Here is a 27,817-nt window from a genome sequence, read left to right as displayed (position 1 = left end):
GGTTTAAGCACCCATCGGTCCACCCCATTGTCATCCTCAATTTTTATTAGAGGATGCCCACCTGAACGCAATGGCACGGCCCCTCAGCGGGTGGGGAAGATGGGGTGGGTCTGGGCGCAGGGACAGGATCTTCCCAGCAGGTCAGGACTAGGATAACCGTGGTAACCGTGGTCTGTTCTTATGACGGAGAAAGCTGTCAATGATATAAATGAAAAGGAAAAAATACGAGAGAGTATATACAGCGCCCGCGCGCGCGCATGTGTGTGTGTGTGTGTGTGTGTAACAGCTCTTAACAAGAGCTTAGGATCTGGAGCAGATTGAGTAGGATTAAGTCTCGCTTTCACGTTCCCTTAACCTTGGGCATTTTACTTAAACTCTGTGCCTCCATGGCTTCATCTGTAAAATAGGGCTAAATAATAGAGTGAGGTGAGGATCCCAGGAGATAAGCCATGGAAGGCGGTGAGACAAGTCCCGGCAGACAGCAAGGGCCCGAACAGTGGCAGCGGTTAATCTCGTTGGTCCCCCGCGCAGGTCCTCGTTCGCACAGTGCTGGTGGCGGGGAGGGCCGCACCCTGCCTCCGGAACCCGGCTCCCCGCTGCTGCCCGCTGCCCATTGTTGCTCCTTCCTGCTCTGGCCCGCCTGGGAACCTGCGGGAGCAGCTCCGGCCCCAGACGGGGAGGGCATCCGGGCGGCGCGCGCCCTCCCCCACTGTTCTGGGCGCTCAGCCAGGCCCCTCCCTCCAAGAGTCACCCCCACCCTCCCCGGGAGAGGAGCACAGGTCGGCGAGTCCTGGGACCCCAGTCCTACTCGGCCCAGTGTCCTCTCTGGCAACACGGAACCCTAGGGCCCCGTGCGGGTTAGGTGAGATCAGGAGCGCACCAGACGGAGCTCCCACCTCCAGGACTTACGTCCTCAGTTCCTGTCTTGCTCAGGTGGGCTTTCAGAATGCTGCTTGCCGCCAGGGTCCAAGGGGGACCGGTGCATCCCCTGGTGTCTGAGGCTGGGCTGATGTCTCAGATCATGCCGCCTCTGCTACGTGGCTCAACCTTTCCCCAGCACAAGGCAAAAAGTGGGTGAAAGGGCTGGGCAGCTTTCCCGGGCTGGCAGACCCCGGAGCCAGGATCTAGAATCCCTGCATCCCAGTTCTGTTGCCAGATTGCTGTGTGACCTTGACCAAGGCCTTCCTCTGAGCCCCAGCCTCCCTTCTCCAAAGGCAGGGGAGGCAGGCGTGGCCCCTGACTCTGGCTGCACCATAGGCTGGCTGGGGTATGGTGGAAGTTGTTTGCTCCCCTGGGCTCAGTTTATCTTATCTGCAAAACTGTTATGCCCTGTGTAGATTCAGCAGATAATGCCTGGTCTCAGAGGCTTCTTGTCTTTCTGCCACCCTCCACCCCATTTCTCTGCTCCAAGGGGGAATTATGCCACTGGGGCTGGCTATTTGAGTCTTCCAAGGAGGAAATTCAGCCTCAGCATTGTCCCTCTGAGAGAGGCCTCTCTGGCCGCATGTTGGCTTTTGAGTGTCCCTGGTGCAGGAATGAGGCTCCTGTCAACAGAGGGAGTTTACTCAAGATTGAAGAAGTGGAAAGAAATTGGGGCAGACAAAACCTAGCCCTATTCTTAGAGTACTTTCTTGCTGCCTTCCCAGTCTCAGGGCTTCCTCTGGTGGTCATTCCACCTGTCTGTCGGCTGCACTGCCTTCCCCTTGCACCCCTTTCTTTTTGTCCCCGGGGTTGTGGACCGCCACAAGAACCCCCCCCCCAATCTTCTCTGTTGCACACAATAATTGATCTGTTCCCAGTTTCGATGGGAGCGGGGGGGGGGCTTGGATATCCCCATAATCTCCAACAACCCCTTCAAAGCCATCCCAAATAAAGTCACTCCCGAAGAAATCTTAGCAATATACTGTGTATTTGTAAGCACTGCCCCCGCACAGCTGCCTCCCCCAAGCTTCTCTCAGGCAAGATCCTGTACTCAAATTTGCCCACTCAAATTCACTGAAGGGCTTAATAGGGCAAGGGGTCTTCCACCAGAGAGTTTTGCCTTCCAGGGAAAGCTGCTGGGAGTATAAAGGCATGTTTCCCCACGTAATCTTGATGAAAATTCTGCTGGCTGGGAAATGATCTCCTGATTTCACAGAAGTGGAATCAGAGCCTCCTGGCTGGGGTTGGAAGGTGGTGGTGGTGGGGTGTCTGACCTCACAGCCCCAGGCTCTGGGATGTCCATCTTTCCTTCTCTCTAACAGCTTTTGCCCTACGTAGGTCCAGCTGGGCTGAGGGCAGCAACCCAGGTCACCGCTGCTCCCCCTGCCCGTGCTCAGGGGATCACAGCTGCCTGGATGCCTCCCCGACCACAGACCTGAGGTCCTTGCTCGCGTCGGTCTCCATATTCTGTGCCATGGTCTACCCTCTAGGCATGTGGTGGGATAACACTTCTCTGTCCCTTTGAGATTGTGTGGGGTCGTGACCAGCCATGGCCAAGGAAGTGTTAGAAGTGACATCATCATCTCTGGCTGGAGCTCTATTACCAAGTAGAGACCCTCTCCCTCTGCCATGAGAGGGAGGCTGCTCCGTGGCCCTGGGTCCCGGACTGAGAAGCAATGGAGAGCCCTCCAGCCCTGCACAGCATGCCACGCACAGGAGAAAGGACTTCATGTCAGGAGCTGCCAGGATTGGGGTCGTTTGTTGTCCCGGTGTGACCAAGCCTCCCTTGACTAGCACATATGTGCCTCCAGAAAGCAAAACCAGGCTGGAAAGGAGAGATGGTGTGGAGGACGTTCTGTCTCTGAAGACCTGTTCGTGCTCTTTCCTGAGATGCTCAGTCTGGTGTGGCCACACAGGAGCGATGACTGAAGTCCTCTCCACATCCAGGGTGGGGCTCGAAGTCACCGCCTGACGTCAAGATTGCATGGTCTACTGATCGAGCCAGCCAGAAGCCCAGAGGACAGTTTCTTATACTCAAGGGACCCAGAGACCCTTTCCTCATGGAAAAACACTGGGGTAGTTGGGAGGCAGACGATGGGGGTGGTGCTTGGGGCACGGTCTTTACTGGGGTTTCCATGGAAAGGCAAGACAGGGCAGGGTGAGTTTAGGACTGGCTATTTTGAATGATTCCTGTGGGCTCTGGGCTCTATGGGTGGCCTCTAGTTGCCTGATAGCTGGCCCGGGGATGATTAAAGAGAGGAATATTGCTTCCTGGGGCTCATGGGTCTGATAGGGGAGGTCTGGCTCCTGATCTAGAATACCAAAAGCCCAAGCCAACTATATGGGGTGCCTTGGGACAAGTAGAGTCCCAGGTGATGCTAGGTTTGGCCTTTTGTTGGAACTTAGCCCATTTGACCTGAGCAACTAAGAGTGCCTGCTGCCCGCCCAATATCTACATTCCCCTGGTTCCTTCCTAACAGAACCCCAATATTACCTGGCAGCATGCCCAGCCAACAGACGGCATTTCCCAGATCCCCATGCAGCTGTGTGGCTGTACAACAAAATCCTTGTCACCTAAGTAGGTGGGCTTCCTGTAGGAGGCCGACTCAGCGGCCTGGATGGTAGCCGTCATGTCTGCAGCAATGACAACTATCTCGGGTGGTGTAGGGAGTGCGCAGTGAGTGTGAGAACTGTGAGCAGTGGGCAGATGTCGCATATAATAAATGCCTCATCCAATAGGCTATAATAAATGGACTCCGCATGAGGATGCGCCACGAGTCTCATGTGCTTTTGTGCCCAGCCACAGAAGCCTTGCCGTATCAAGTAAATGGCAGGGACCCTGAAAGAGGGTGTCTCTGGATAGGTTGAAGGGACTGGGGCCATTTTCTCCAGCCATGAAGGGGAGCAACTAGACAAGTGGGGAAGTGGGGCTCTGAACATACATTGTAGAACTTCCTTCACCTTCATTCTGCCCTAGTCTCACCTGAACCCATGTACCCCCACCTTCCAGCCTTCTCCAGGGCTACCTCTCTGCCAGGCAAATGTAATTAGAGGGAGGGGTTTTCCCACCTGGCTTTCCATGAAGCCTTCGAAAGGGCCGCCAGGATGTGGGGCGGAGAGGGAGAGAAGCCCAGTGGGGAGAGACCCCCTGGCTTTACTGTGAGCCAGACCGGCACCAAGGGAGTATCCTCCTCTGAGCAAGGAGGCCTGTGGAGGCAGGGGACAGACAAACTTGCAGTCTGGCTTTGTGCGCTAGTCTCAGTTACTGGAAGCACAAAGCAATGACATAGGTCCTGGCGATTGCGAGCCCTGCTTCACGGGTCTGATGGACTTGGGTTTCATAGCACAGCCCCCCACTCACAGGAGCTGAGCTTTCTCATTTGTCAGGTGTAGATAGGGATGGAAGCTGAAGGCTGTGAAGCACTTAATACTGTGCCCTCAAGAACGCAGGGGGTTTCCCCGCCCCCGGTCTGCGTGGACCTCGGCCATTTTAATTGCCTGCCCTGTGTTCAAACCCCTTTCCCATGTCAGGTGAACCCCCTCTCATCTAATGATGCTCCCAATAGAGGAGCCCCAATGTACCAGCATGCTTTGCAGTGAGGCTGTCCCAGGCACACCCCTCTGCACAGACCTTTGAAGGAGCCCGTGACCCAAGGAGGTGGGGGTGCCCAGACCCATTTGTCGGGAGTCATCAGGGACAGAAATCTTCAGGGACCGACAAAGTCTGGGGGTCAGCAGCACAGGCTGCCATGTCGGGGTCCCATGCAGGGGTTGAAGCCAGGAGAACTCCTAGCTGGGTTTTCTGACTCGTAGAGCCCTTTGGCTCCCCCTGGATGTTCAGTGAGTTCCTTTCCTGCTTCCGTAACCCGCAGCTAGTTTCTGTTGACTGCAACCACAAGCCCCAGCTGACCCCCCTCCCCAGCCCCAAATGCTGATCCTCCCTTTCAGGCTGTTCTCTGAACTGCTGACCTTCCCCTACTCCAAGTTGCTTGTGGATTAATTGCTTTTTCTGTGCCTTTGACCAAGAAGCCTGGCTGGAAGTGATCGACCTGCTTTTGCCAGGAAATTACAGAATGAGACCCAGGCCCAGAAGTAGGGCGGTACATTTAGGGTAGGACACATTTGCAAGGGGGAAAGCAAGCAGGTCCTGGGTTCAAATCCCTGTCCTAGGACTTACTGCATGACCTCAGGCCCACAACCATCCCTCTGTGCCTCAGTTTCCTTTTCTATTACAACACTCCAGCAGTTGTTTTTTGATATGTTTTTTGATATGCCAAAGCATTTTAAGGAGATGAGGGATGGGAAGTGCCAGTCTGCATGCCCCATACCCAGCATGTTGTTGGCATTGGATTGAGAAGAAACTGGGTCGGGAAGAAGGAACAAAGCAGTCATGCTCTTGCGGTTTATGTCAGAATCGCCTGAGATGCATGAGAGATGCAAATCCCCGGACCCCCCTCCTAAAGTCGGATGTACCAAGGCTGAGGGGTCCTGGGATCGGTATTTTTAAAATATTTTATTTTTTATTTTTTTAAGATTTTATTTACTTATTTGACACACAGAGAGAGATCACAAGTAGGGGGAGAGGCAGGCTCCCGCTGAGCAGAGATCCCAGGACCTTGAGATCATGACCTGAGCCAAAGGCAGAGACCCAACCCACTGAGCCACCCAGATGCCCCTACTATTTTATTTTTTAAAGTAATCTTTATACCCAACATGGGACTCTAACGACCCCAAGATTAAGAGTTGCCCCCTCCACCGACTGAGCCAAACAGGTGACCCTCTGATCTATATTTTTAAAAGGCATGCCCGCTAGAGGTGTGTGTTGAGGATGGTTGGGGCCACTGCTCTCAGAAAAATACAGGATCCAGTGGGGAGCAGAATGGAGGTGGTGAGGGCCCAGGAGGTTGGGCCAACATAGTGGTGGGGTGTATGGTCGCTGACATTAGCTTCACTCTCACTAGAAGCTTCTACAATAACCATGTCAGGAACAGTCCAATCTGGATTTATGTTCCAGAAAGAATGCAGCTAATTTCTGAATGTTTGATCTTTGACCTCATTACAACAGTAGTGGATACATTTCTTCACACTTGGATAAGGCAGTAATCCAATAACGTGGATATTCTAAGTCCAAATTTAGTTAGCCCTTCCTGGGAAGCCAGGCATTATTGCAAGTACTTTTGTCTGTGCTAATAAAGGCAAAGTGAAATTATTCTCCCCCCAGCTCAGGTGGGAAACTGAGGCCCAGAGAGGGAAAATCACTTGCCGGAGTCCACATGGCCCGGATAGGGATTTGAGGGCAGGCAGGCCAGGATTCCACAGCCATACAAGAAGCTGTGCCCCTTCAAGTTATCACGGTGGGGTATAGTGGGGGACTTAGAGGCTGGGGCCACAGGCAGGGGCTGTGATTCCAGAAATGGGGCTCAAGTGTTCGGTGGGACTAAGTGGGGAGTGGGAGGGAGTGCAGGGTGTCAGACCCCCAGACCTGTGACTCACAAGGGCTGGGGCCACCACCTGGAAGGTCTCTGACCCAGCTGCTCAGGGATGGGAATGACTCTGAGCCCAGTTCGCGGCCAAGGCCTGGCCTTACCACTTAGACTGTGTGGCCTTGGGCAAGGCGCTCCACTCTCTAAACCTAGGGCCCGCTGGGAAGACTATGAGATTGGGTTTTGTCCCATGCGCAGCATGCAGAGGGCACTTGAATAGCCCGCTGTCCTCAGACAGTGACAGTACCAGTGCAGCCATGGCCCTGGGGTCCACGCTGAGTCGGAGCACACAGCTGGTGCTTCTCTCTGCCTGGCAACTGTCCCCCCTTCTTCCAGAAAGAGTGCTCGTGTTTCCACTTGAACCAGATGACTTGTGTTTCTGTAACTTGCAGCCAGACGGACCGCACGAGGAAGTCAGAAACTGGCATTTGTTGCGTGTGAGTGGCGTCCCAGGCTCTGCCCATGCTTCATTCCACTCACCTGCAGGACCAGCCTGCAAAGCTGGTACCACGACTCCCATCTGCAGATGTGGAAATGGAAGCTCAGAGAGGTGGACAACGGCTGCTATGTCACAGAACTGGGCCTCGGATCGGAAGCCCCAGAGGGGCCCATCTTTCTTTCTTTTTTAAGATTTTATTTACTTAGAGAGAGAGCACACAAGCGGGGGAAGTAGGAGAGGGAGAAGCAGGCTCCCCACTGAGCAGGGAGCCCCACACAGGTCTTGAACCCAGGACCCTGTGATCTGAGCAGACGGCTGATGCTTATCCACCTTGGGTGCCCCAAGCAGCCCACCTTTTAGATAAGAGTGAGCCTGTGCTTTCGTAACTGATCAGTGTGCCAGGAGGGCATTCATTCATTCAGCAAACACTTAAGAGAGCCTACTGTGGGCCAGCCATGGTGCTAGGCTCTAGCGACAAGGACCCCACAGCCAAGACCTTACCCTCAGGGAATTCCCATTCCAGATGGCACAGAGGTGTCCCCCCAAGGGCTAAATCCAGGTGACAGTAGACGTCGGTGACATTACTGTGAGAGGACCTGGACCACCTGTGGGCTCAGCAGCCAGGGTGGTAGTGGCTGATCACACAGCGCCCCCAGAGTGCTCCTAGGGAGTTTGTGTGTGTGCACGGCCTAGTGGACACCGGTGTCTTAGACTTCTGAAGGTTGTTCATACGAATATGGAATGCAGCAGATACATAACCCAGTTGAAGCATAAATTTCAGTTTTTATTTTGAAAACAGCTGCTGTTGATCTCATAATTAGGCCCTGTCCTCATGGAGCTTCAGGTCTAACTGGCAGCCTGACCCATGCAGGACAGTCCAATCTGGAGGTCAGAGGCTGGGGAGGCCAGATGGATGGGGATGACGAGGGGCCTTCCTAGAAAAGGAGCTCAGGGGTCTGGTGGGGGCAAGGGAGGCATTCCAGAAGTAGCAGGCAGGCACGGGGATAGAAAGGTGATGTGGGCGTGAGGTAAGGTTGGAGACTCGGACTGAAAAGGCAGTGATGGGGAGAGAGCTTAGTCCTGACCCTTCCATAGGGAGCCACTGAAGACTTTGAGCAGGGGCATGCCCACAAAGCTCCACCTGGGTGGTCGGGAAGCAGGGTAAGAGTGACAGATGGGACGTGCTGGAACACCACAGAGTGGAAAGAAACCCCTGCCTGTGTGTGGGGGTGGTTTGGGGCCCAGTTTGAGCCCCGGCTCTGGGCTCACCTGCCATGTGACCACAGGCAAGTCCCTCACCCTTCTTGGTCCGTTTCCTTCTCCATCTCCTCTCCAAGGCCCTTTCAGACCATGACTGGAGTAAACTGAAGTGTGTGCAGATTGTGTATTGGGGGTGGGGGGACTCGTGTGATTCCACTGGCATGATTATTTTCTAGTTTTCTTGGGCCTTGAAGACTTGGCCTAAGATGGGTCCATCACCCATGGCTTACCTCCTACTTCGGGCCCATATGGCTCAGCCCTCAGGTGTATCTATGCCTCAATTTCCAGTGGCATTTGTCTCACCGAGGAGAAAACATGGCCTTGGAGCCACTTTCCAGCTGTGTAACTTGAGCAGTCCTTTGCCTCTCACGCCTACTTAGCAGGGAGGATATGGGACATTGAGATGAGGGCTTTAAAGCATGATTAGTGGCCACTGCCTTCCTTGCTGTTGTTCCTGTGAGCTTTCCTGGGTAGGATTCCTGGCTGGAAGCTCCTGGGAGGCTGGCGGTGTCTCCTCTGTGGCGCTGCACACCAGCTAGGCCCCCACTCAGGCTGGGATGCCCCGGGCTGGAGCAACTCTGCCCAGGCTTGTCACAGGGATTGTGACTCGGACCTGCCTGGCCGGTGAGCAGTCCCGATACTCACCCCGCCCTGGGTGGGTGTCCTGTGTCGGTGCCCTGTGTCACTCATAGGGACTGCCCAGCACACGGGTCCCCAGTTCCTCCCCAGGCACCAAGAGGGACAGGCACCCCTGTCCAACCAAGCTCACCAGGACCTAAACTAAATTCCTCCCCCTTTTTTGTTTACTTTTATTTATTTGGGGAGGTAGGTAATACACACATTCAAATTCTTCAAAATTAAAGAGGTATCAAAAAGTGTACTATAACCAAATCTCCTCCCAGCCCAGAACACAGCCCCTTATTCCTCTTCCTGGAGAAAACCAATCTAAACTCCTTTTTAAAACAAGCTTAATTTGCTCCCCCCTTAGAAAACATTATAAGCACTAAAAGCAAAAACTAACTTCAAACCCAACCCAACTCGCCCCCCACTACCTTGGAACACACATCCAGAATTTCAGCATTTTATTTATTTATTTTTTGAGGCAGGGCAAGGCAGAGGGAGAATCTTAAGGAGGCTCCATGCCAGGCGTGGAAACCAATGTGGGGGCTTGGTCTATGACCCTGAGATGACAACCTGGGCAGAAACCAAGTCGGACACTTAGCTGACTAAGCCACCAGGTGCCCCCAGACTTCCAACACTTCAGTATACATCCTCTGGTTGCAACACATATCCACTTTTCAAGAGATGAAAACCAAACAGAAGAGCAGAATCACAACACTGACTTTTCAGTATCTTGCTCACCGTCTTGGGAACCTTTCCTCACGGTTTTTCCTTAAATGACACGAATAGCTTTGTGATCTTCCACAAATAAGGATTTGTTTAGCCAGGCCCCAGGGACTTGGGGCTTGGGGCTTTCCAGATTTCCTTACTATAAGCAACACGGTGATGGGCTCCAGGACCTCAATGCCTACTTGTTTACTGGAATAAATTACCAGGAGAATGCCGCTGCACAAAGATGACATGCGAACTCACAAGGCATTCCATATTAAAAACATAAAAGGGGGGAAATGCTGGGTCACAAGTTATGGCCATTTTTTTAAGGCCCTGGATGCCCCCTCAAACTGTCCTCACGTTCAGCAGGACTGATGTCCAATCCAAATCTGACTTCCTCAAGGTCAAGAAGTCTTGGTTCCTACCCCTCCCACCAGTGGCAGCGGGCCCCTACCCCCACCTCCACATCTTGACTAAGGCCCAAACCCTTCTCTGGGCCCGGTGACTTGCTTTGTTTATACACGCACAGGGCCTTTACCTAGGTCCATCCGGGTTAGTCAGCTGACTGGGGGGCGGGCACCACCCTTCCCAGAGCAGGAACCTGGCTGGGACAAGGGCACCCGCTCCCAGGGAGGGGAACAGACTCTTGGCAGTAGCTGACAAAGGACGCCAGGCAGCACCCAGGTGGCAGGTAAGAGCTGGGGCCCGTACTGACCACGACTGAGGTCTGTGAGGTTTGTTCTTACGCCCATTGCCTGGTCCTGATCCCTCTGGAGGCTCCCAGGCAGTTTTCTTTCAAGGTGCCTCCCTCTGGGGGAACAGTGTGGACAGGGGTCTCCTTCTCTGACGCCGGCCTTGGGTCAGGTTTGAGGGCTGAGTGATCTTTATTCAGATATTATGGGGGCTACACGCTCGTTGGGACCTCCTGTGACCGGGCTCGGGACATGCGGCTCACATCCTGCTTATCGAAGGGGGGCCTTTGGAAGGCCAGGCAGAGTGGGCTTCCACAGGGAGCGGAGAGTATATTCCTCAATTTCTGTTACCTATGTCTCCACCTGCAACGGTTTCTACCCACTACCCTAAGTAGGCGAGAAGAAATCTGCTGGGGATGGGGCCAGTGGCTTGGCCTCACTCAGAACTGGTTTCCTTGTGTGGACACTGGACACATCCCCACACATTCGGGGGCACTGGACAAACTAATGGAACTAAGGGGGACAGTCTGTGCCCCGCACACCACGGGGCCTCAGGAAATGGTGCTTCAGACGAGGCTGCTGTGCGCGGCGGAGACGCACTGGGTCGTTGCACAGGGCAGTTGGAACTAACGGAAACGACTGTTTGTGTTTTTAGAGTTTTTCTTTGTTTTACAGCCTTGATTTCTAAACTAATAACAATTCTCACACCACCATCACCACTCCCTGCGGCTCCCTGTGTCCACCCTTGCCCTGCTGGTCTGTTCTCCCAATGTTAGCCAAAGTGGCCCTGTTAAAATGTTAAGTTGGATCAGGTCACTCTGGGGCTCAGTGTTCTCCAGGGGCTCCCCTCTCAGCAGAGTAAATGCCAAATGCTGGCCACAGCCCCCTGGGGACCTGGCCCACTCCCATCCTCTCCTACTTCCTCACCACTGGCCCCCCCTCTGAACGAGACTCCAGTCTCACCAGCCAGATGGTCTCTGAACAAGAGGCCCCCCCAACTCAGGGCCACCGCAGTGGCCATGCCCTCAGCTTTGATGCTCTGCCCTACCCCTCTAGGCTTTTACATAAGTCCCTTGTCAGTCCCGACCCACAGTGAGGCCCTTGCGGACATCTGGACACTCTACCTTCCATCTTGCTTTATCTTTCTCTCTGTGACTTGTGACAAGTGTGACACACTTCCCTGTCCAGCTAGAAAGAAACCCTCAAGGACGGATTTTCCTCTTGCTCACTGCATCAGTACCTAGAACAGCACAGGGACTTAGGTGTTCAGTAAATGTCCTGAATGAACAGCTAACGATGACCGCACACCCTTTGTGTGCTTGATACTGTGCTAAGTGCCTTCCGTATTTATCTTCTCTCTTTTTAAGGATCTTTAAATCTTCACGATAACTGTGATACAAGTACTGTTACCCATCTCACAAAGGGAGATATGACACCCAAAAGGGACTTGTCCATGCTTGCTCTCACAAATTAGAGGCAGCAGCCTGAACCCAGTCCTGCCTGCCTCCCAGGTCTTGCTCCTGCTTTGCCTCTTAGGGCCCTGTACTGGGGAGCATCTGCATCCCCCGAAGATGTTCACAGCTTTCCTCCAGCAGGCAGTACAGCCCTGAGGAGGAGGAGGGGGGTACATGCTGGTTGCCTAGCAACAGCCTCTTCCTTTCTAACTCACCACATCCCTGGGCTAATCTGGCCTTCCAGGAGCTGTTCCTCTGACACTCTAACCCACGCTTCCCTCCCCCACACACTGAAGGATGGATGAGTTGTCCACAGGAACAAGTAGGAGTCCCATAGTTTCAGCTATTTGGAACAAGGTGTTCCAAGAGAGTGTTCTCATTCCAAAACCCAAAGGTGGGAGCGGACGACCCTTTTCAGCCCTGCTGATCTCCGAGGACCCGACTGCTGGATTGTTGTGGGTGGTATTACTGCTTTTATCAAAAAATACAGAAGTTCAGAGTTGGAAATTCTGTAAAGTGCAGGGAAAGGAAAATTCCTTTGAGAGAGATGGGTTACTTTCCTTTCACAGGAGCCAATTAATTGCAGGAAGCCAGCACTGAGCTGAGGAACTCTTTCATTGTCAGACTGTAGGAAAAAGCCTTTTAATCCACCTCATTAGAGCAGCGGGTCCCCCCCCCCCCCTTTCTAGGCCCAGAGTTTCTCTTCAAAGGACTTTTTTGGGGGCTCTCTCTTCCCTCTGTGTCTTGCTTTCCCATTCCTTTAAGAAAGAGTAACTGGATTCCTGCCGTGTGCCAGACACTGGGCTCAGTACTGGGGAGGGAAACAGGCAAACAAAAACAGCACAGAGGAAATCCAATCCCAGAGAATGTAGAAGACCTTGCTCACAGAGGTACTTAGTAAACATTAGCAGAATGATGAATAGGTGAATATGCGGTTCTGGGGTCTAGAGAAGGGAAGTTTGATTAATTCTGTGTGTGGGGGTGTGGGGATTTGGGGGAAAAGCTTAGAACTGAAGGAACAGGAGTTCACCAGATGAACAAAGGGGAAGGAGAACGCGTGAATGGCATTCAAGACAGCGGGACAGGAACCTGAAAAGGCAGGGAGGCATGAACTAGGAGTGTGAGTTCTAGGGTCAGCAGGCAGGCTGGAATGAATGAAATGCAGGATGAAGTGTGGAAAAGTGAGGAGGTGTGACTCCAGATGGTAGTAGGAGTCAGGTCATGGACATCTGAATGCCAAGTTGAAGTTTAGAGATTTATCCTGAGAACAAGAGCTCCGTAGGGCTTCAAGAGCAGGAGCTGAGGTTAACTCCCAGATTTCTGGCTCAGACCAGGAGGTGGACTTGGTAGGACAGATGAAGAGGGGCAGCAATGCTAGGAAAAAATGAGCTCAGTTTGAATAACCTGGGAGGTAGTAAAGATCTGGAGGGCAACTGGACCCTTTGTAATTCACATTACAAATGTAAATGTCACATTTACCATGTTAAAACACTATTTAATGGCACATTCTGTTTACTATTATGGAAACTTAAAAAATGCAAGTAATTTAGGACTGATTTGGGGAGAAATGAAATACTAAGCATTGTGTTTTGTTATCTGAACAGGACTAGTGAGGCCAATATGAGGCCAGCCCCAGATCTGCCTTATGGTAGAAATGTTAATAATAATAGTTCACTATTCAATAGAAATGTTGCTCTAAGAGAAAACATGGTGATTCCTACTTCAAACTCACGGCGTTCAAGTAATGACATCGATCCTTACATCACCAAGGTTAGTTATATTATTTTTCCTTTTTTTCCTTGGGTTTCAGATTCCTGATATAATTTTTGTTTTTAATTTGGTAAAATTCTGAGTTGTTTAGCTAACTAATACACAGTAAGTAAAAGTCATAATTATTTGTGCTAATAAAGAAATGAGACAGAAATTTTGATTTTTTTTCTTAGATCCTGGAACTCTTAACTTTCAAGAGATACCAATTATAACCTTTATCAATAAATATAACTAAACTGACATATTTTATTATTTTTTCAAGATTTTATTTATTTTAGAGAGAGAGTGTACAAGAGGGGGAGAGAGTGTGAGATTCTCAAGCAGACTTCCTGCTGAGTGTGGAACCCTACATGGGGCCCAGTCTCACAATCCTAAAATCATAACCTGAGCCAAAAACAAGAGTCAGACACTTGACTAAGTTACCCAGGCACCCCAAAACGGACACATTTTAAATTTCTTAAAAACCTACATCTAAATTCGATTTTAGAAAGTAACTATTATTGCTCACTAATGAAATCTATACTTAGATGCTTTGACTAATTTCCTGGTTGGCAATGGTTCAGAACAATTTTAAAGTTTGCTATTACCCATTTTTCCCACCCCTATGTATAAGTGAACAATAAGAATCCAAACACTTAATCACATATGGATATTTATTATTTAAAAGAGCCTATGATAAGTCCTTTTTATGAATTAAATAAACTTGTAATGCTAAAGAGATTAATGGGCCTCCCTATCCCTGCAGTAGCACATTCCGCACCCACTCCCTTGAACCCTCCTCCTTCCCTCCTACAAAAGCCTTTCCTGGTTGCCTAAGCCTTTTGTTCCCTTTTGCTTTAGCCTGCACCCCCTAAGCCAAACTGCCTGAATTCCTTATAAGAGCAGTGGGTCTGATTCTAATGTGGGAAGTGATCTGCCTGGCCAAGCACAAAACCCCTACTCTGGTGGCAGGGCTCAATCACTCAGCTCCTCTGGGTGGGATCCTGGGGTGAACCTGCGTAGAGTGGGGGCGGGGCACTTGCAGCTAAGCACCTGGTCAGAAATCGGGGTCAGGCAAAAATACCTGGTGGGAGGGTCACTGATGTCCCAATGGGCAGGAAATACTCGGGAACTGAAAGCGCTTAAGCCTTAGCGGGTGAGGGGGCTTCTATTCCAGCAACAGGCTGCGGAGAGAGCAGACATGTCTATACTCTCCTTTCCTCCCACAGCTGCCTTAGAAACTGAATCTTATCAGCCATCAGGGAACGGATCACCTGCACCCTCCCTCCTCTGGAAGCCGTAAAAGGTGCTCTGGAGTCAGGGACGTGGGGGGACACTCGCTCCTTTAAAACTGCGCGCGGCCTCCAGTCGGGTAAAGAGGGGACAAGGGGCCCGATCGAGCCTTCCCATCCCTTACTCTGCTGCTTTACCTGTCCTTTCTTTTGTGTGTGGGGGTGCCGGCGCCAGCCACGGGCACCTGGAGAACGCGAGAGGCCGGGGGGATTCTAGCAATCCAGTAACCAACCCAGACGGCGAGGAAGTCGACAATTTTCATCCTGCTGCCCCGGGGCAACCTGGGAGCCACCCGTAGCGGCGCGCTGGCCTCGGTGGGTAGGACGCATGCGTTCTAGATGCCGCAGCGCGCCCTAGCGCCCTAGTGGGGACTCTGCGCAGGCGTCGTAGCCCCGAGCAACTGGCAGACGTCGCTTCCGGCCGGGTTAGGAACTAAGGGTGCGTCAGAGTGGGAGAAGTTTGGAGAGTTTGAACGGTGCGACGCATTTGGAAACTGAGGCCTGGGGTGAACAGGCTCTAGCGACTCGTGGGACTTTCCTCAGCTCCCCATGCATGGACTTTGTGCCTGCTTGCGTAAAGTGAGAAGATTGAGGCTGAGGGAGAAAGCGGGTTCGTCCCGAATGGTGGTTCCCGATGGGTGAACCAGCCTGATGCCGGGTCGTTATTATTAACACGGAACACGAGCAATGAAAGTAATTTATAGTAGGAGAACACGCTCTTAACTTTGCAAAAGCCGAAACAGGATTACACCAGATCGTGTTTCTACCTAACTCAAAATGAGTACGTTTGGATTTAAGAGAAGACAGTATTCAACTGAATTCTGCCACAGTTTGTATTTGACGTCTCCAGTCAAAGGCTAAGTGTTTGTGTACAGGTGTGGAATTAATATGACAGCCAGGCACACGTGGGCGTATTCTGGTGAGAAGTGTTGACACTGATTTCCCAAAATGGCGAACAAAACAAAGCATAACCTCCCTTGGTTAACCTGGTATTTGCATGTTTGGATAACTTACGGCATATTAAAACTAGGAAGTACTGTAGTTGTATATGAAACGGTACAAGCAGGCTTTATGCCCACATAAAGGTTTGGGAGGATAGTTTGTTGCAGTGACTGCTCTGCACGTTCCAGGAAGTCCAGATCTCTGTTCGCTCTTTCCTAAATGTTACTGATGTCCCCTCAGTCTCGTGACAGCCAAAGATGCCCACAGAAATTTCTAGTCTGTTCTTGGAAAATTACTGTTTTACTCAAATAACTTTTTTGTCACCATGCATGCTTGCCGTTGTGGGGAGGCGTAGAATGTGGTGAACAGGACACAGCCCCTGCCTGCCCTTGTGAGGTGAGGGATCTGGTATGACAAAATACCCAGATGTCAATAATGTGATATGACAAATAGCTAGACAATAGAGAGCACAAGTCAGGGTTAGGAACACAAGAAGACCCGACCAACTAGCAGGGGGGCGTCCCACAGCCTGAAAAAGGCAACCCAAGAAATAGCATTTGAGCTAAACCTTCAAAGAGTACCCCACAGGGAGGGGTGGTGTGCCAGAAGCAGATGGCCCAGGTGACTAGTCCTTGGTGCACAGTAGATACTCAAATGACGTGAGTGCACAGACGGATGATTGAATGAGGCACTAAGCATATTTGTTAACTGGGAGCCATTCCCCACTAAATCATAAATGTTAAAAGGCAGGGGAATGCCTATTTCCTAATGCTGCCCAGAGCCCGAAACTGAGTGGAGACTCAGAGAAGGTGAAGGTGGTGAAGCTCCCAGATACAGAGAAAGTGTTGTGTGGTCCTGGCCTGGGAGTGATTTCTAGGAAGTGGATCTCTGGTTTTGTTCTCCCAGAGGGTAACCACTAAAAATACAACTGCTGTGCTGCTTCAGTGGTAGAAAAAGTGGGGCAGAGCTGACCTCTCGTTTTCACATATACTCCTCATACATCATCCTCGTAACAAGGCTTATTTTTGGCGGGTGGTACCTGCTGAGGACTGTCGCAAGAGAAAATTCTCCCAGAATGTGTGCACAGTGGGGAAAGTCACAGGCAAAGAAAGAGGCCTACTCTCCCTGCTGGTCTAAAGGAAGTCAGAGCCAGTCTCCCTCTCCCTCTGGGACAACCTCTGCCCTCTTGAGGTGATCATTTCTGCAGCAAAGACCAGACTAGGACAAGGATCTGGAGCTGCCTGCTTCCGGGAGCCAAGCAGGTGATGTAAATTTCTGGCCAGGTACTTTGGGAACCAGGAAAGCACAGGCAGCCCCATCTAAGAGACTGGCTGCAGCTCAGCCTGGACTGGGTGTCGCTGTGCATGATTCCCGCTCTTGCAGTGCCAAATATTTTGACTTTTTTTTCCAATACAAGTTAGAAGTGAAGAATTTTTTTTTTTTTATTCCCAGGCTTTAAAATACTGGCACTAATTCAAATTTGAGAAAACAAAAAACAAGACTGAGAGGTGAGTGAAATACATTTGGGACCTCTGGCCCTTGTTTCCATCCTGGGAAGGTGGAAAGACATCAGAGCAGGTGTACACAAGAAAGGGGTCCCTAGGGTGGTCACAGGGAACTGACCGGACTGCACCAGGGGAGATGGGACTCCAGCCCTGCTCTGGTCCAGATCCTCTGGGTATTCCCCCTGAGTGGCCCACAGGGGCTAAGGTCATCCTTATCCATCATTGTTCCTTCTCTTTCCTCTGCACCTGCTGCCTTGATACCACCCCTCTACCCATGTACACCATTCCTTCTAACTTGCTATCAAGTTCCTCCTCACTCACATCCCACCCCTAGCCCCCACGCTGTGTGCAGACCTTTATCATCATCTTACTGCCTCCCCAGGCACTACAACATCCTCCACAGGGTCTTGCCTCCTCTCTTGTTCTCCAGATGGCAGCCAATAAGCCCTTCTGCAGGAGCCTGCGATGTCTCACCCATCCTTAGAGTCCCCAGGAGCTCCCCTCTGCTCTTGGTGTCTAGCTCACTTTCCCCAAGGTGGCCTGCACAGACTTCTGATTCTTCCAGAGATTGGAACTGGTGGCTCACAGGCCAGATGCAGACAGGTTTTATTTGACCTTGCAGAATACTTCATACTTTCAAATTAGTGGACTACATGCAAAACCTAAGACGAGGAATTTGACAAGATCAGAGCTTTGCAAGAAGAGTGGAAGCCTAGGCTAAGATCAAGGCTAGAAATGGGCGGTATACAGTAGGAGCTCAAATACCCAGAAATGAGCAGGGGTGTGGGAGCTGGGGGAGGGGTTCTAAATGTCCTGCTGCCTTTCTGTTGTAATGAAGACCCCACCTACTTAACACCAGACTGACTTCTGTGTAGTTGGGGGCTGATGCTGGACACACCCCTAACAAAGGCCAGGTATGCAGCAGGTGCTCACTACGAACCTGCTGGATTTGGGTCTTGAGTGACCAGAACTTTTAAGCCTGTTTGAACTTCGAAAAAAAATTTTTTTAAAGATTTTACTTATTTGAGAGAGAGCACAAGCACGGGGAGCAACAGGCAGAGGGAGAAGCAGCACCCCTCCCCCCACCCCCCATGGCTGAGCAGGGAGCCTGATGAGGGGCTCAGTCCCAGGACCCTGGGATCATGATCTGAGCCAAAGGCAGATACATAATCAGCTGAGCCACCCAGGCATCCCTCCATCTGGCCTTTGAAACATGGCAGGGAAGCATGTCCTGGGTGGTCCCCTGGATCCATGGTCTAAAGCCCAGAATCAGCTGAACAGATGGGATGGAATTTTGCAAGGGTGGGCTTGGGAATAAATCAGACTTGGGTTCAAACTCCACTCCCCCATCTCCAAAATGTAGAGGATACCTTCCTGATTTATTTCTCATCCCGAGAATCCTGAGTGGCACACATGGTGGGGGGAGGCAGACATCCACACTTCCTCTCACCCCTCACCGCTCCTCACCCTCTGTGTCCTGTAAGTGTTCTAAGGAGGCGCCATGTCCACCCTGTACCCATCTCTGGAGGACCTGAAGATGGACCAAGCTATTCAGGTAAGCCACTAGGCATGTGTGAGCCTAGGTCCCCTTGTGGGGACTTTGTGATTGCCCCAGGGTAGGTAAGGGAGGCTTGTCTTGGAAGGTGCTGGGTGCTGGGTCCCTGACCATGCAGGTCACCTCTGCAGGACCTGCTGGTGGACAGACGTCCAGAGGCTAAGGCAGTGGAGTTAGAGCAGGAATGGAGAAGCAGCTGCAGACAGGACTTTTGTGCTTCCTCGCGCTTCCTCCATCCCAGTTCAGGTAGACTCCACTGTAGACAGGCTTCCAGAGTAAGTCCGATGGGGATGGCTTTTGGCCTGCTCATCCCCAGAAGCTCCTTCTTCCTTCCATCCACCTGTGGTTCCAGTGGGTTTTGAGAATTTGGGACTTTTTGATCGAGAATTTCACTGAGAGGTAGGCCTCAGTGTTCTGCTGCCTCAGGTAGTAAGTGGGTCATGACATTTGATGGGTTGTAGGCTACGGGGAGAACCTTCCCCAGAAACGTGGACATGTACAGAGACCACATTTACACCCCCAAGTTTCATGGATACCCCACCTTAGGCGTGCCAGCATAACTAAGGCCCTGACTCCCAGCCTCAGAGAGCCCCGGGCTCCAAGGGTTCTGGGGTTCCTGGGCACAGATGACCAGCGTGTCCCACCACTCCCCAGGCCCAGGCCAGAGCTGCATCCAGGATGCCTGCCCTGCCAGTCTCCCAGTCTTCAGGTGAGTGAGCCAGAGGGGGTGGGGTGCTCCTGACCGACAGTGACCTCTTGTGGCCACTTCCAAGTACTGTCTCTTGCCTGCCCCTGTGCTGTGGGCTTCCTGAACATTTTACCCTCCCCAGAACACTTTGAGAGGGAGCCTGAGAAAACTGTGGCTTAGTAAGAGCACTAAGTCCCCTGATTTGGAGCTACCTTCTGAGGCCAAGTGAGGAAACCAAAGATGTTTGTGGTGGTCCCTCGAGTTGCTGGTGGCAGTCTGGATTCAGGTCCTGTGGCAGCTAACTTGACCTCCGACCCACTCTTTCCCTCCTTGCCATGCAGTCTCCTGGGAGCCGCCCTGGGGTCAGATACCTGCCTCCTACAGCCCCTGCAGCCCCCCCAGCCCCTGGATTTCCTAGGAGCCAAGGCCTCATGACCCCAGCACCGGCCCTGGGCTTGGTGTCAGATGTCTCCCTGGTGCCAAATAGTCTGTGGCGTTGAACATCACAGTGGCACAGGAGGGATTCTGTGTCCCAGGCTGCTCCTGGGGAGAACCCTGCCCCTCAGCCCTTCTGAAGAGAGAACCCCCATCACCAGCAAGGGTTCCCTTGCATTCTCAGGAGTAAACAACACTCCCAGGCCCTGTTTCCTGATACAGATGAGTGAGCACATGGGAGCCAGGCAGGTGTGGCCAAGGTCACACCCCTGAATAACACCTTTCCTCTCCCTTCCATTCCCTTCCTGTCAGTTTTGTACCCAAGCCTGGAAGAATTGGAAAATTACATGGGTCTTTCCCTCTCCAGCCAAGAAGTCCAGCAGAACCTGCTTCAGATTCCAGAAGGTGCTACCGTAGGTATTTGTCTCTTGACTAATGTGTGCCAACTCTCCCTCCCTCTTGGTGTTGCCATATGAACAGACTGGACTCTCCTCTTCCCCAGCATGTCTGGGCTGTTTCTTGATGGCGCTTTTTATTTTGAGCCATCATTAAAAGGGCTGGGGTTTCCTGCAGACTTGGGCACAGAGGACCCCTGCCTGCTCTTTGGCCTCTGGCTTCAGGCAGCTGGATGCGAAGGGAAGGCGTTAAACCCGACCTAAGCCTGGAGGCTTCAAATGAAGGAGCTGCCCATGCCTTGACAACTGTTGCATGGACGGCAGAGCTGAGGCAGGGAGCAACTTGCCACCCAGCTCTGATCCTCGGGTGAAACGACTGTGCTTGCTTGACTCCTGCTCTCCAGAGCTCAGGGGAGCGAAAGAAATGTTCCCTCCTGAAAAGATGTTCGTTTAGAGCCCCCATCCCCACTCAAACCCCTTGCCTCCAGCATCTCCTTGGGCCGTTGGTCAGTGGGCTGGTTGGCCATCCTGTCCCCATGCGGGTGAACGTTGGTGGCAGAACCCAGCTGCAGGGTCTCATGAACTGAGGCGGGTGAGGATGAGAACTACCTCAGCCGTGGGCCAATGAGGGGCTCACAGGAGAAAGTCAACCAGGATAGGGACGTGTGGGGCCCTGGGGTGTTGCTCCACAGTGACCCCCCCCCCATAGTCATGCTGTGAAATACAGACAAGAAGCCAAGAAAGTCATGTGGTATATACCTCACTCGGAAGCCTTTGACTGAATCCCTCCTTGTTCCAATAATGAGGACATGAGTGCCTTTCACCTAAATATTGATAACAACATGACAGATGAATTCATTTTTATAATTAAAATGTTATGCTTAACTTTTTATTTTTAAATAATCATAGATTCATGGGAAGTCACAAAGATAGTACAGAGAAGAATGCAGAAGACTATACCCGCACCCAGCTTTCCCAGGGCTAAGGGGGGAAGTAGGATAAGGAAACTGTAGGATAAGGAAAGCGGGCATTTTGCATTGGTCCAGTGAGTGTCTGTAGTTCTGTGTCACTTTGTCACTTGCAGAGATAGACCCACATAGGTACCAGTGCAACCAAGGCATGGATAATTTTGTCACCACAGAGGTCTCCCTCTGGCTGGGCCCTCGTGATCACATGCACCCTCTCCCCTTCACCTTCCCTAACCCGCTGGCCACCACTAGCCCGTCTTCTGCCTCCGCTGTTGTGTTTCCGAATGTTACCTACATGGGATCATGTAGTGTTTTCAGATGGGCTTTCTCCCTTGAATTTTTTCCAGGTTGTTCACTATATTAGTAGCTCATCCCATTTTCTATATTTATTTGTTATTTGTTTATTTTTGTTTCATTTTTTTTAAATTGCAGTAGAGTTAACTACAGTGTTATGTTAGTTCAGTACAACGCAGTGATCTGCACTTGCATACATCACCCGGAGCTCGTCGAGGCACGTGTGTGCTTAGCCCCCCTCACCTGTTCTCCCCACCTCCCGCCCCCTCCCCTAGCTCATCCCATTGTGTTATTAATATTCCATGGTATGGATGTGCAGAGGTCTGTTTAACCCATGGAGGGTCATTTTAGTTGTTTCCAGTTTGGGGCTATTACAAACTGAGTTATTGCGGGTATTTGTGTACAGTTTTTTTGTATGGACGTAAGTTTTCATTTCTCCGGGATAAATGTCCAGGAGTGCAGTTGCTAGGTCGTAAGATAAATGCATACTTTAAATTTTAAAAAGATACCGGCAAACTCTTCGAAGAGTGGCTCTACCATGTTATTTTCCTGCCGGCGACACCTGCAGCTCCAGTTCCTCCCCATCCTTGCCAGCTTCTCTTTAACGTTTGCTGTTGTGATGGGTGCGGAGTGACGTCTCTTCACGGGCTGAGTCTGCATTTCCCCAGTGGCTGGTGATGCTCAGCGTCTTGTCATGTGCTGTTTGCCAGCTGTAAATTCTCCTCAGTAAAATGCTCTTCGTACGTTTTGTTCATCTTCTCAATGGTTATTTTTTTTAAGTCAAGTTTTTTTTTTAAGATTTTATTTATTTATGACAGAGAGAGGGAATACAAGCAGGGGGAACAGGAGAAGGAGAAGCAGGCTTCCCGCTGAGCAGGGAGCCTGATGCGGGACTCGATCCCAGGACCCTGGGATCATAACCTGAGCTGAAGGCAGACGCTTAATGACTGAACCACCCAGAGCCCCTTAAGTCAAGTTTTTAGAGTTCTTTATTCTGGAGTCCTTAGATAGGTTGCTTGTAAAAATTTTCTCCCAAGTGTGAGCAAAATTTTTAGTTGTGAAGAGGTTCAATTCGTGGATCTTTTTCTTTTGTGGATGGGGCTTTGCTGTCCTGTCTAAAGACATTTACACCAAGCCCCAGATCCTGAAGATTTTCTCCTTATTTTCATCTAAAACCATTATAGTTCTATGTTTTACATTTTTTTGAAAGATTTTATTTATTTTAGAGAGAGACAGAGCAAGCAGGGGGAGAACAGAGGGAGAGGGAGAGAATCTCCAGCCAACCCCATTGCAGGTCTTGATTCCAGGACCCTGAGATCATGACCTGAGTCAAAACCGAGTCACATGTTTATCTGACTGAGCCATGCAGGCACCCCAGGTTTTACATGTACATTTATGATGAGGGGCACCTGGGTGGCTCAGTTAAGTGTCTGCCTTTGGCTCAGGTCGTGATCCCAGGGTTCTGGGACTGAGTCCCGCATTGGGCTCCCTGCTCAGCGGGGAACCTGCTTCTCCTTCTGCCTGCTGCTCCCCCTGCTTCTGTTCTTTCTCTTGCTCTGTCAAGTAAATAAATAAAATTTGAAAAAAAATTTGTGATGAAGTTTGAGTTAATTTTTGTATAGGGTGAAGCTTAGGTCAAGTTTCATATTTTTATCTGTGGATGTTCAACTGCTCCCATGCCCTTAGTCAAAAAGACTATTTCTTTTCCATCGAACTGCTTTGGCACTTCTATTAAAAAGCAGTTGGCCCTACTTTTGTGAGGCTACTTTTGGAGTCTTTGTCCTATTCCATTGATCCATGTGTCTGTCTCGCTACTGTTACCAGACTGTAGCTAAATAATAAGTCTTTAAATTTGGTGGAATGATTCCTCCTGCTTTATTCTTTTTGTCAAAAAATAGCTTTAGTTAGTTTCTTTGTCTTTTCATATAAAGTTTAGATTAACCTTGCCTACATCTGCAAAACATCTTGTGAAGATTTTGATAGAAATTACATTTAATCTTTTATTTTATTTTATTTTATTATTATTCTTTGAAGATTTTATTTATTTATTTGACAGACAGCAATCACAAGTGGCAGAGAGGCAGGCCGAGAGAGAGGGGAAAGCAGGTTCCCTGCTGAGCAGGGAGCCTGACGTGGGGCTCCATCCCAGGACCCTGAGGTCATGACCTGAGCCGAAGGCAGAGGCTTAACCCACGGAGCCACCCAGGCGCCCCTACCTTTAATCTTTATATCAGTTTGAGGAAAATTGAGGGCTTCACTATGTTTTCCTAATCCATGAATAGAAAATTTCCATTTATTTAGATCTTCTTTGATATCTTTTATCAGTCATTTTTTGGTTTTTGTTTTCAGTATACAATTCCTACATATGGGTTTTTAGACTTACTCCTATTTTTTATTTTTGAGTGATTATAGTTGGTAGTGTACTTTTAATTTCAGTTTCCATGTGCATGCTGTTAGTGTATAAAAAGTACAGTTGGTTTTTGTGTGTTGATCTTGTAACCTGTGACCTTGCTGAACTCACTTATTAGTTTTAGGAGTTTATAGATTCCTCGGAATTTCCTGTTAGATTATCACATCATCTGCAAATATTTCTTTTCCAATCCGTATGCCTTTTATTTCCTTTTCTTGCCATATTGCTCTGGCTAGTTATTCCAGTACCATATTTAATAGTAGTGGTGAGAGTGATATCCTGACTTGTTCTGGGCTTTAGGTGGGGGGAAAACATTCATTTTTATACTTCTTGCTAACATTTTTTTTTTCAAGGCAAAAATCAAGTCCTTTTTCCCCCTGATTGCTCCTCATTTGCTGAAAATTTTTGTTGTATTTTTAGTTGGATTTTAAAATGGTCTTCTCCTGATCCCAATGTGCCTTGCAAAATGAGGGTCCCTTTTCTGTATACCCATCCTCTCTCGGTCCTCATTTTCCTGGCCGATTTTCAGGGGCACAGACTTTGATGCCCCCTAGTGGCTTCATGGAGCCATGTCCCCTAGCAGCCCCTGCAGAGAAGAGTTTAGTTTGGGGATGGGATAGGGCCCAGGGACTACATTCTTCTTTCTCCATCCTGATGAGGCCCCAGAGGCCAGCTGACCCCACCCTGGTGTCTGCAGACAGTGAGCTCTGGCCCCTCACCGGGCCAGCTGGTGGCACCACTATCTGGGAACAGCCTTGGCCCATGGCGTGCGGAGATCAAGCCTGGGGTACGTGAGATCCACCTGTGCAAGGATGAGCATGGCAAGACAGGGCTGCGGCTGAAGGCCATTGACCAGGTAGGGCTGGGGGCTGGGCAGGAGAGGTGGGGGTATCCCCCCCACGCATCCGCCACCAGTCTGGGAGGGGGCAAAGTGGACCTTGTCCACAGTAAGGAAGGTGCAGAGCAGGCAGGGGAGCCGAGGCCTACCAAACCTCAGGCTCAGGTTCCTCCTCTCCACCTCCGTCCCCCAAGGCCTCAGGGCTGGTGCTGGGTTCTAGCAGCAGGGATCCTCCACCTACCCCATCCTGGGTTGCTACTGCTCCTTCCCCCCTCCCCTCCATCAGAGGGTTCTGGGTTCCAGGCAGCTGTCTGTAGACAGGGGAAGCCAGGGGTGCTAATGCCATCGTAAGAAGCTAGGCAGTCCAGGGGCTGGGGATGTAGCCGCCAGCTAGGGTTGAGAGCCTGACTCAGCTGCTCCCTAGCTATGTGGCCTGGAGCGTTTCCTCCCCAGGCAAATGGGGTAACCCCTGTCCTGTCTGCACAGAGCTATAGCTCCTAGACCATCAGGAGAACAGCGGCAGAAGGGACCTGGGCTCAGAGTGGGCTGCGCAGCTGACATCAGGGTCCTTCCTCCTCCAGGGGCTCTTTGTCCAGCTGGTGAAGGCCCACAGCCCTGCGTCTCTTGTGGGGCTGCACTTCGGGGATCAGATATTGCAGGTTGATGGGCGTGACTGTGCCGGGTGGAGCACAGACAGAGCCCACCGGGTGCTGAAGAGGGCGTCAGCCGAGAAAATCATCATGGTCGTTCGGGACAGGTGGGTAGCCAGGCCCCCAGCCTCCCTCTCTGCCTCCAGCCACGTCCTGGCCCAGCTCACTGTCTCTCCCCACCAGGCCCTTCCAGCGGACTGTCACCATGCACAAGGACAGCGTGGGCCACATTGGCTTTGTCCTCAAGAAGGGAAAGGTGGTCTCTGTGGTCAAAGGGAGTTCTGCGGCCCACAACGGGCTCCTCACCAACCACGCCGTGTGTGAGGTGAACGGGCAGAACGTCGTCGGGCTGAAGGTAGGCCAGCGGGAGCTGCAGGGGCTGAGAGCTGGCCGCCCGGAGGGAAGGTTTGTGCCGGCGGGCGGCTGCTGTCCCTCTCTAAGCCTGAGGCCCTCCTCCTCCAGTTGCTGAGAGGGTTCTCTAAGATGAGGGAGGTAGAGCTTTGAGCACAGGGCCAAGCCCATGGGAAATGCTCAGTAAATACAAGCTATTGCCTGGCAGCCAGAGGAGCGGTGGGGTCAGAGGAGCGGTGGGGTGGGGGTGAGGGGGAGCGCTGCCAGGACAGGGCGCCTGGGGAGGGGGCTGCTGGCTGCGCAGATACCTCCCACCTCCCTCCTCCCTCCCCGGTGATACTGGCTCACATTCCCCGTAATAAGATTTTAGAAAATTGCTCAGAAACACACTTCTGGCCTCTGTTCATCTTTGGAGGGGGGTGTGTGTGTGGTGAGTTTTATCTTTAAAAAGCAAGAAGGAGCAAGGGGTCCAGGGTCTAGTGGATGCTGACCGAGGGGTGGGCGCCTTCAGGGACCGGGGATGATGAGTCATGTGGCTTTTTGTTCCTGAACAAGTGAAAAGGGCTTGATGCTGACTCGCTGCCACCTGGACCGTGAGTGGTCCTCCATCGCGGCTGTGACTGAGAGGGAGGATGCTGTCCCCTCCTGCCTTCTGAACTGTGGGTCTCCCCTGGCTGAAGCGGCCTGGCCAGTGGCCTCCCGCTCTGCAGGTGGCATGGATCCAAGCTAGTACCCCACCCTCTCAAGGGCCGTCACCAAGCCATTCCTGTCCCATCTCTGCTTCCTGTGCTGGACAGTCTCCACTACCATGTGCAGCAGACCCTCCCTCCCCAAAGGCTCGCGGCTTCGTGAGGAACTTGCCAGTTACCCTGGCAAACCGCGGTGCTCAGAGGCTCTGAAGACTGGGGTTCTCCCTTTCCTGGATGGCTCCATGTAACTGTGCTTTTTGAGATGGTTTTGTCTCCTGAAAGCAGATCCGTTTCCACCCTGTGGCTGTCACTAGTCCCACTAGCACGTCCTCGCCACTCATCCCACAATGGCTGAGCGTGTGACCAACTTAGATGTCTGTGATCGGTCGCTCTGTCTCTGAGGAAGGGCCGGAAGCTCTTCTGTGGAGTTTGGTCCGCTTGGCCCACTTTTAGAGCTTTGTCCTTTCTTGTTCTCCCCATGGTCTGAATGGCGTCCGCAGACCTTCCTTGCGTTACTGGGCAACAAGGTATAAGACGAAGGCCCGTGAAGGGTCTGCTCGGCTGGCCGGCCAACAGGAGCCCAGTGGCTGGGTCATGCACCTGATGGCCCCCACGGCAGGGTAACTTTTCTTGTGCTTTGGGACCAGAGCCTGCGAGTGACTGACTCCCACACACTGGCCTTTGGGGGTGGGGAGCGTGCTTGTCTTTACTGCAGAGACCTGGTCAGGGGCCTTACATTCTTGCTCAAACAAGTCTTCGCCTGGTGTTTGCCTGGGACCCTCACCTGATGGCAGCAGGGTCCTTTAGCCAGGGCCTTGCTGACTCCCCTCCTGCCCGCCCCCTCCACTGCAGAGGGGCCTCAGAATCACCCCTGGCTGCAGGGTGACTGGTCACTCACCTCCTCTCCAGGACAAAGAGGTCACAGAGATTCTGGCCATGGCTGGGAATGTTGTCACCTTGACCGTCATACCCACCGTGATCTACGAACATATGGTCAAAAAGTAAGGCTGTCCCCCTCCTGCTTTCCCCCTCACCTCCCCCCAACAAAGTCAGGAGGGCGCACACTGGGCTCAGTGTCCTCCCTTCCTGGTGGCTGATGGCTCCCAGTGTGAGCCCTAAGTGTCTTAGAAATGGAAATGAAGGCCCTGTGGGGGATGCCCTGGCTGGCTGGGAGGAGGGGCACCTCCTGCCGGTTTTGGCGACTGTCCCTGTTGCTGTATCTAGGTTGTCCCCCACCCTGCTGCACCACACCATGGACCACTCGATCCCAGCCATCTGAAGCCAGGAGAGAGAAGCTCAGCCGTCCTAGCCTCCCACCCTCCTGCAGGAAAGGGCGAGTCCTAGATGCTGGGGGAGGCCACGGCTGTCCTGAGGGGGCACCTTCCGGGTGGGCAGCCACTGAGGCACAGGCCCCCTCAGGGCCTCGGCTGGAAGCTGCACAGGGTCCCATAGGCAGTGACTGCCTGTGCCGGTTG

The 27,817-nt window shown here is 51.7% G+C and overlaps 1 protein-coding gene across 3 annotated transcripts; it reads left to right on the top strand.

The window, feature by feature from the left end:
- Positions 1-10,054: 10,054 nt before the first annotated feature.
- Positions 10,055-27,729, top strand: SDCBP2 (syndecan binding protein 2). 3 transcript variants are annotated; one of them, XM_044262371.1, is made up of 11 exons: positions 10,055-10,126; positions 17,017-17,072; positions 18,554-18,624; positions 19,279-19,333; positions 19,654-19,674; positions 20,060-20,160; positions 24,512-24,670; positions 25,234-25,409; positions 25,486-25,657; positions 27,252-27,343; positions 27,567-27,729. In XM_044262371.1, the coding sequence occupies exons 3-11, from the start codon at positions 18,571-18,573 to the stop codon at positions 27,619-27,621; spliced, it is 885 nt and encodes a 294-aa protein (XP_044118306.1). In that variant the 5' UTR covers positions 10,055-10,126; positions 17,017-17,072; positions 18,554-18,570; the 3' UTR covers positions 27,622-27,729. The 3 variants fall into 3 exon arrangements, with proteins under 3 accessions (XP_044118306.1, XP_044118304.1, XP_044118305.1); XM_044262369.1 differs by lacking the exon at positions 19,654-19,674; XM_044262370.1 differs by lacking the exons at positions 10,055-10,126; positions 19,654-19,674 and adding an exon at positions 14,609-14,636.
- The last annotated feature ends 88 nt before the right edge of the window (positions 27,730-27,817 follow it).

Source organism: Neovison vison, chromosome 8 (genome assembly GCF_020171115.1).
Source record: "Neovison vison isolate M4711 chromosome 8, ASM_NN_V1, whole genome shotgun sequence".
In the NCBI taxonomy this organism is placed as follows: Eukaryota; Metazoa; Chordata; class Mammalia; order Carnivora; family Mustelidae; genus Neogale; species Neogale vison.
Note: the sequence above shows the minus strand (reverse complement) of the source record. Positions and strands in the feature narration are given on the sequence as shown.

Coding starts and splice junctions, on each gene's coding strand:
- SDCBP2 (XM_044262371.1), top strand. CDS start 18,571: ATGTCCACCCTGTACCCATCTCTGGAGGACCTGAAGATGGACCAAGCT. Junction 25,658..27,251: donor AGAACGTCGTCGGGCTGAAG/GTAGGCCAGCGG, acceptor CCTCCTCTCCAG/GACAAAGAGGTCACAGAGAT. Junction 27,344..27,566: donor TACGAACATATGGTCAAAAA/GTAAGGCTGTCC, acceptor TGCTGTATCTAG/GTTGTCCCCCACCCTGCTGC.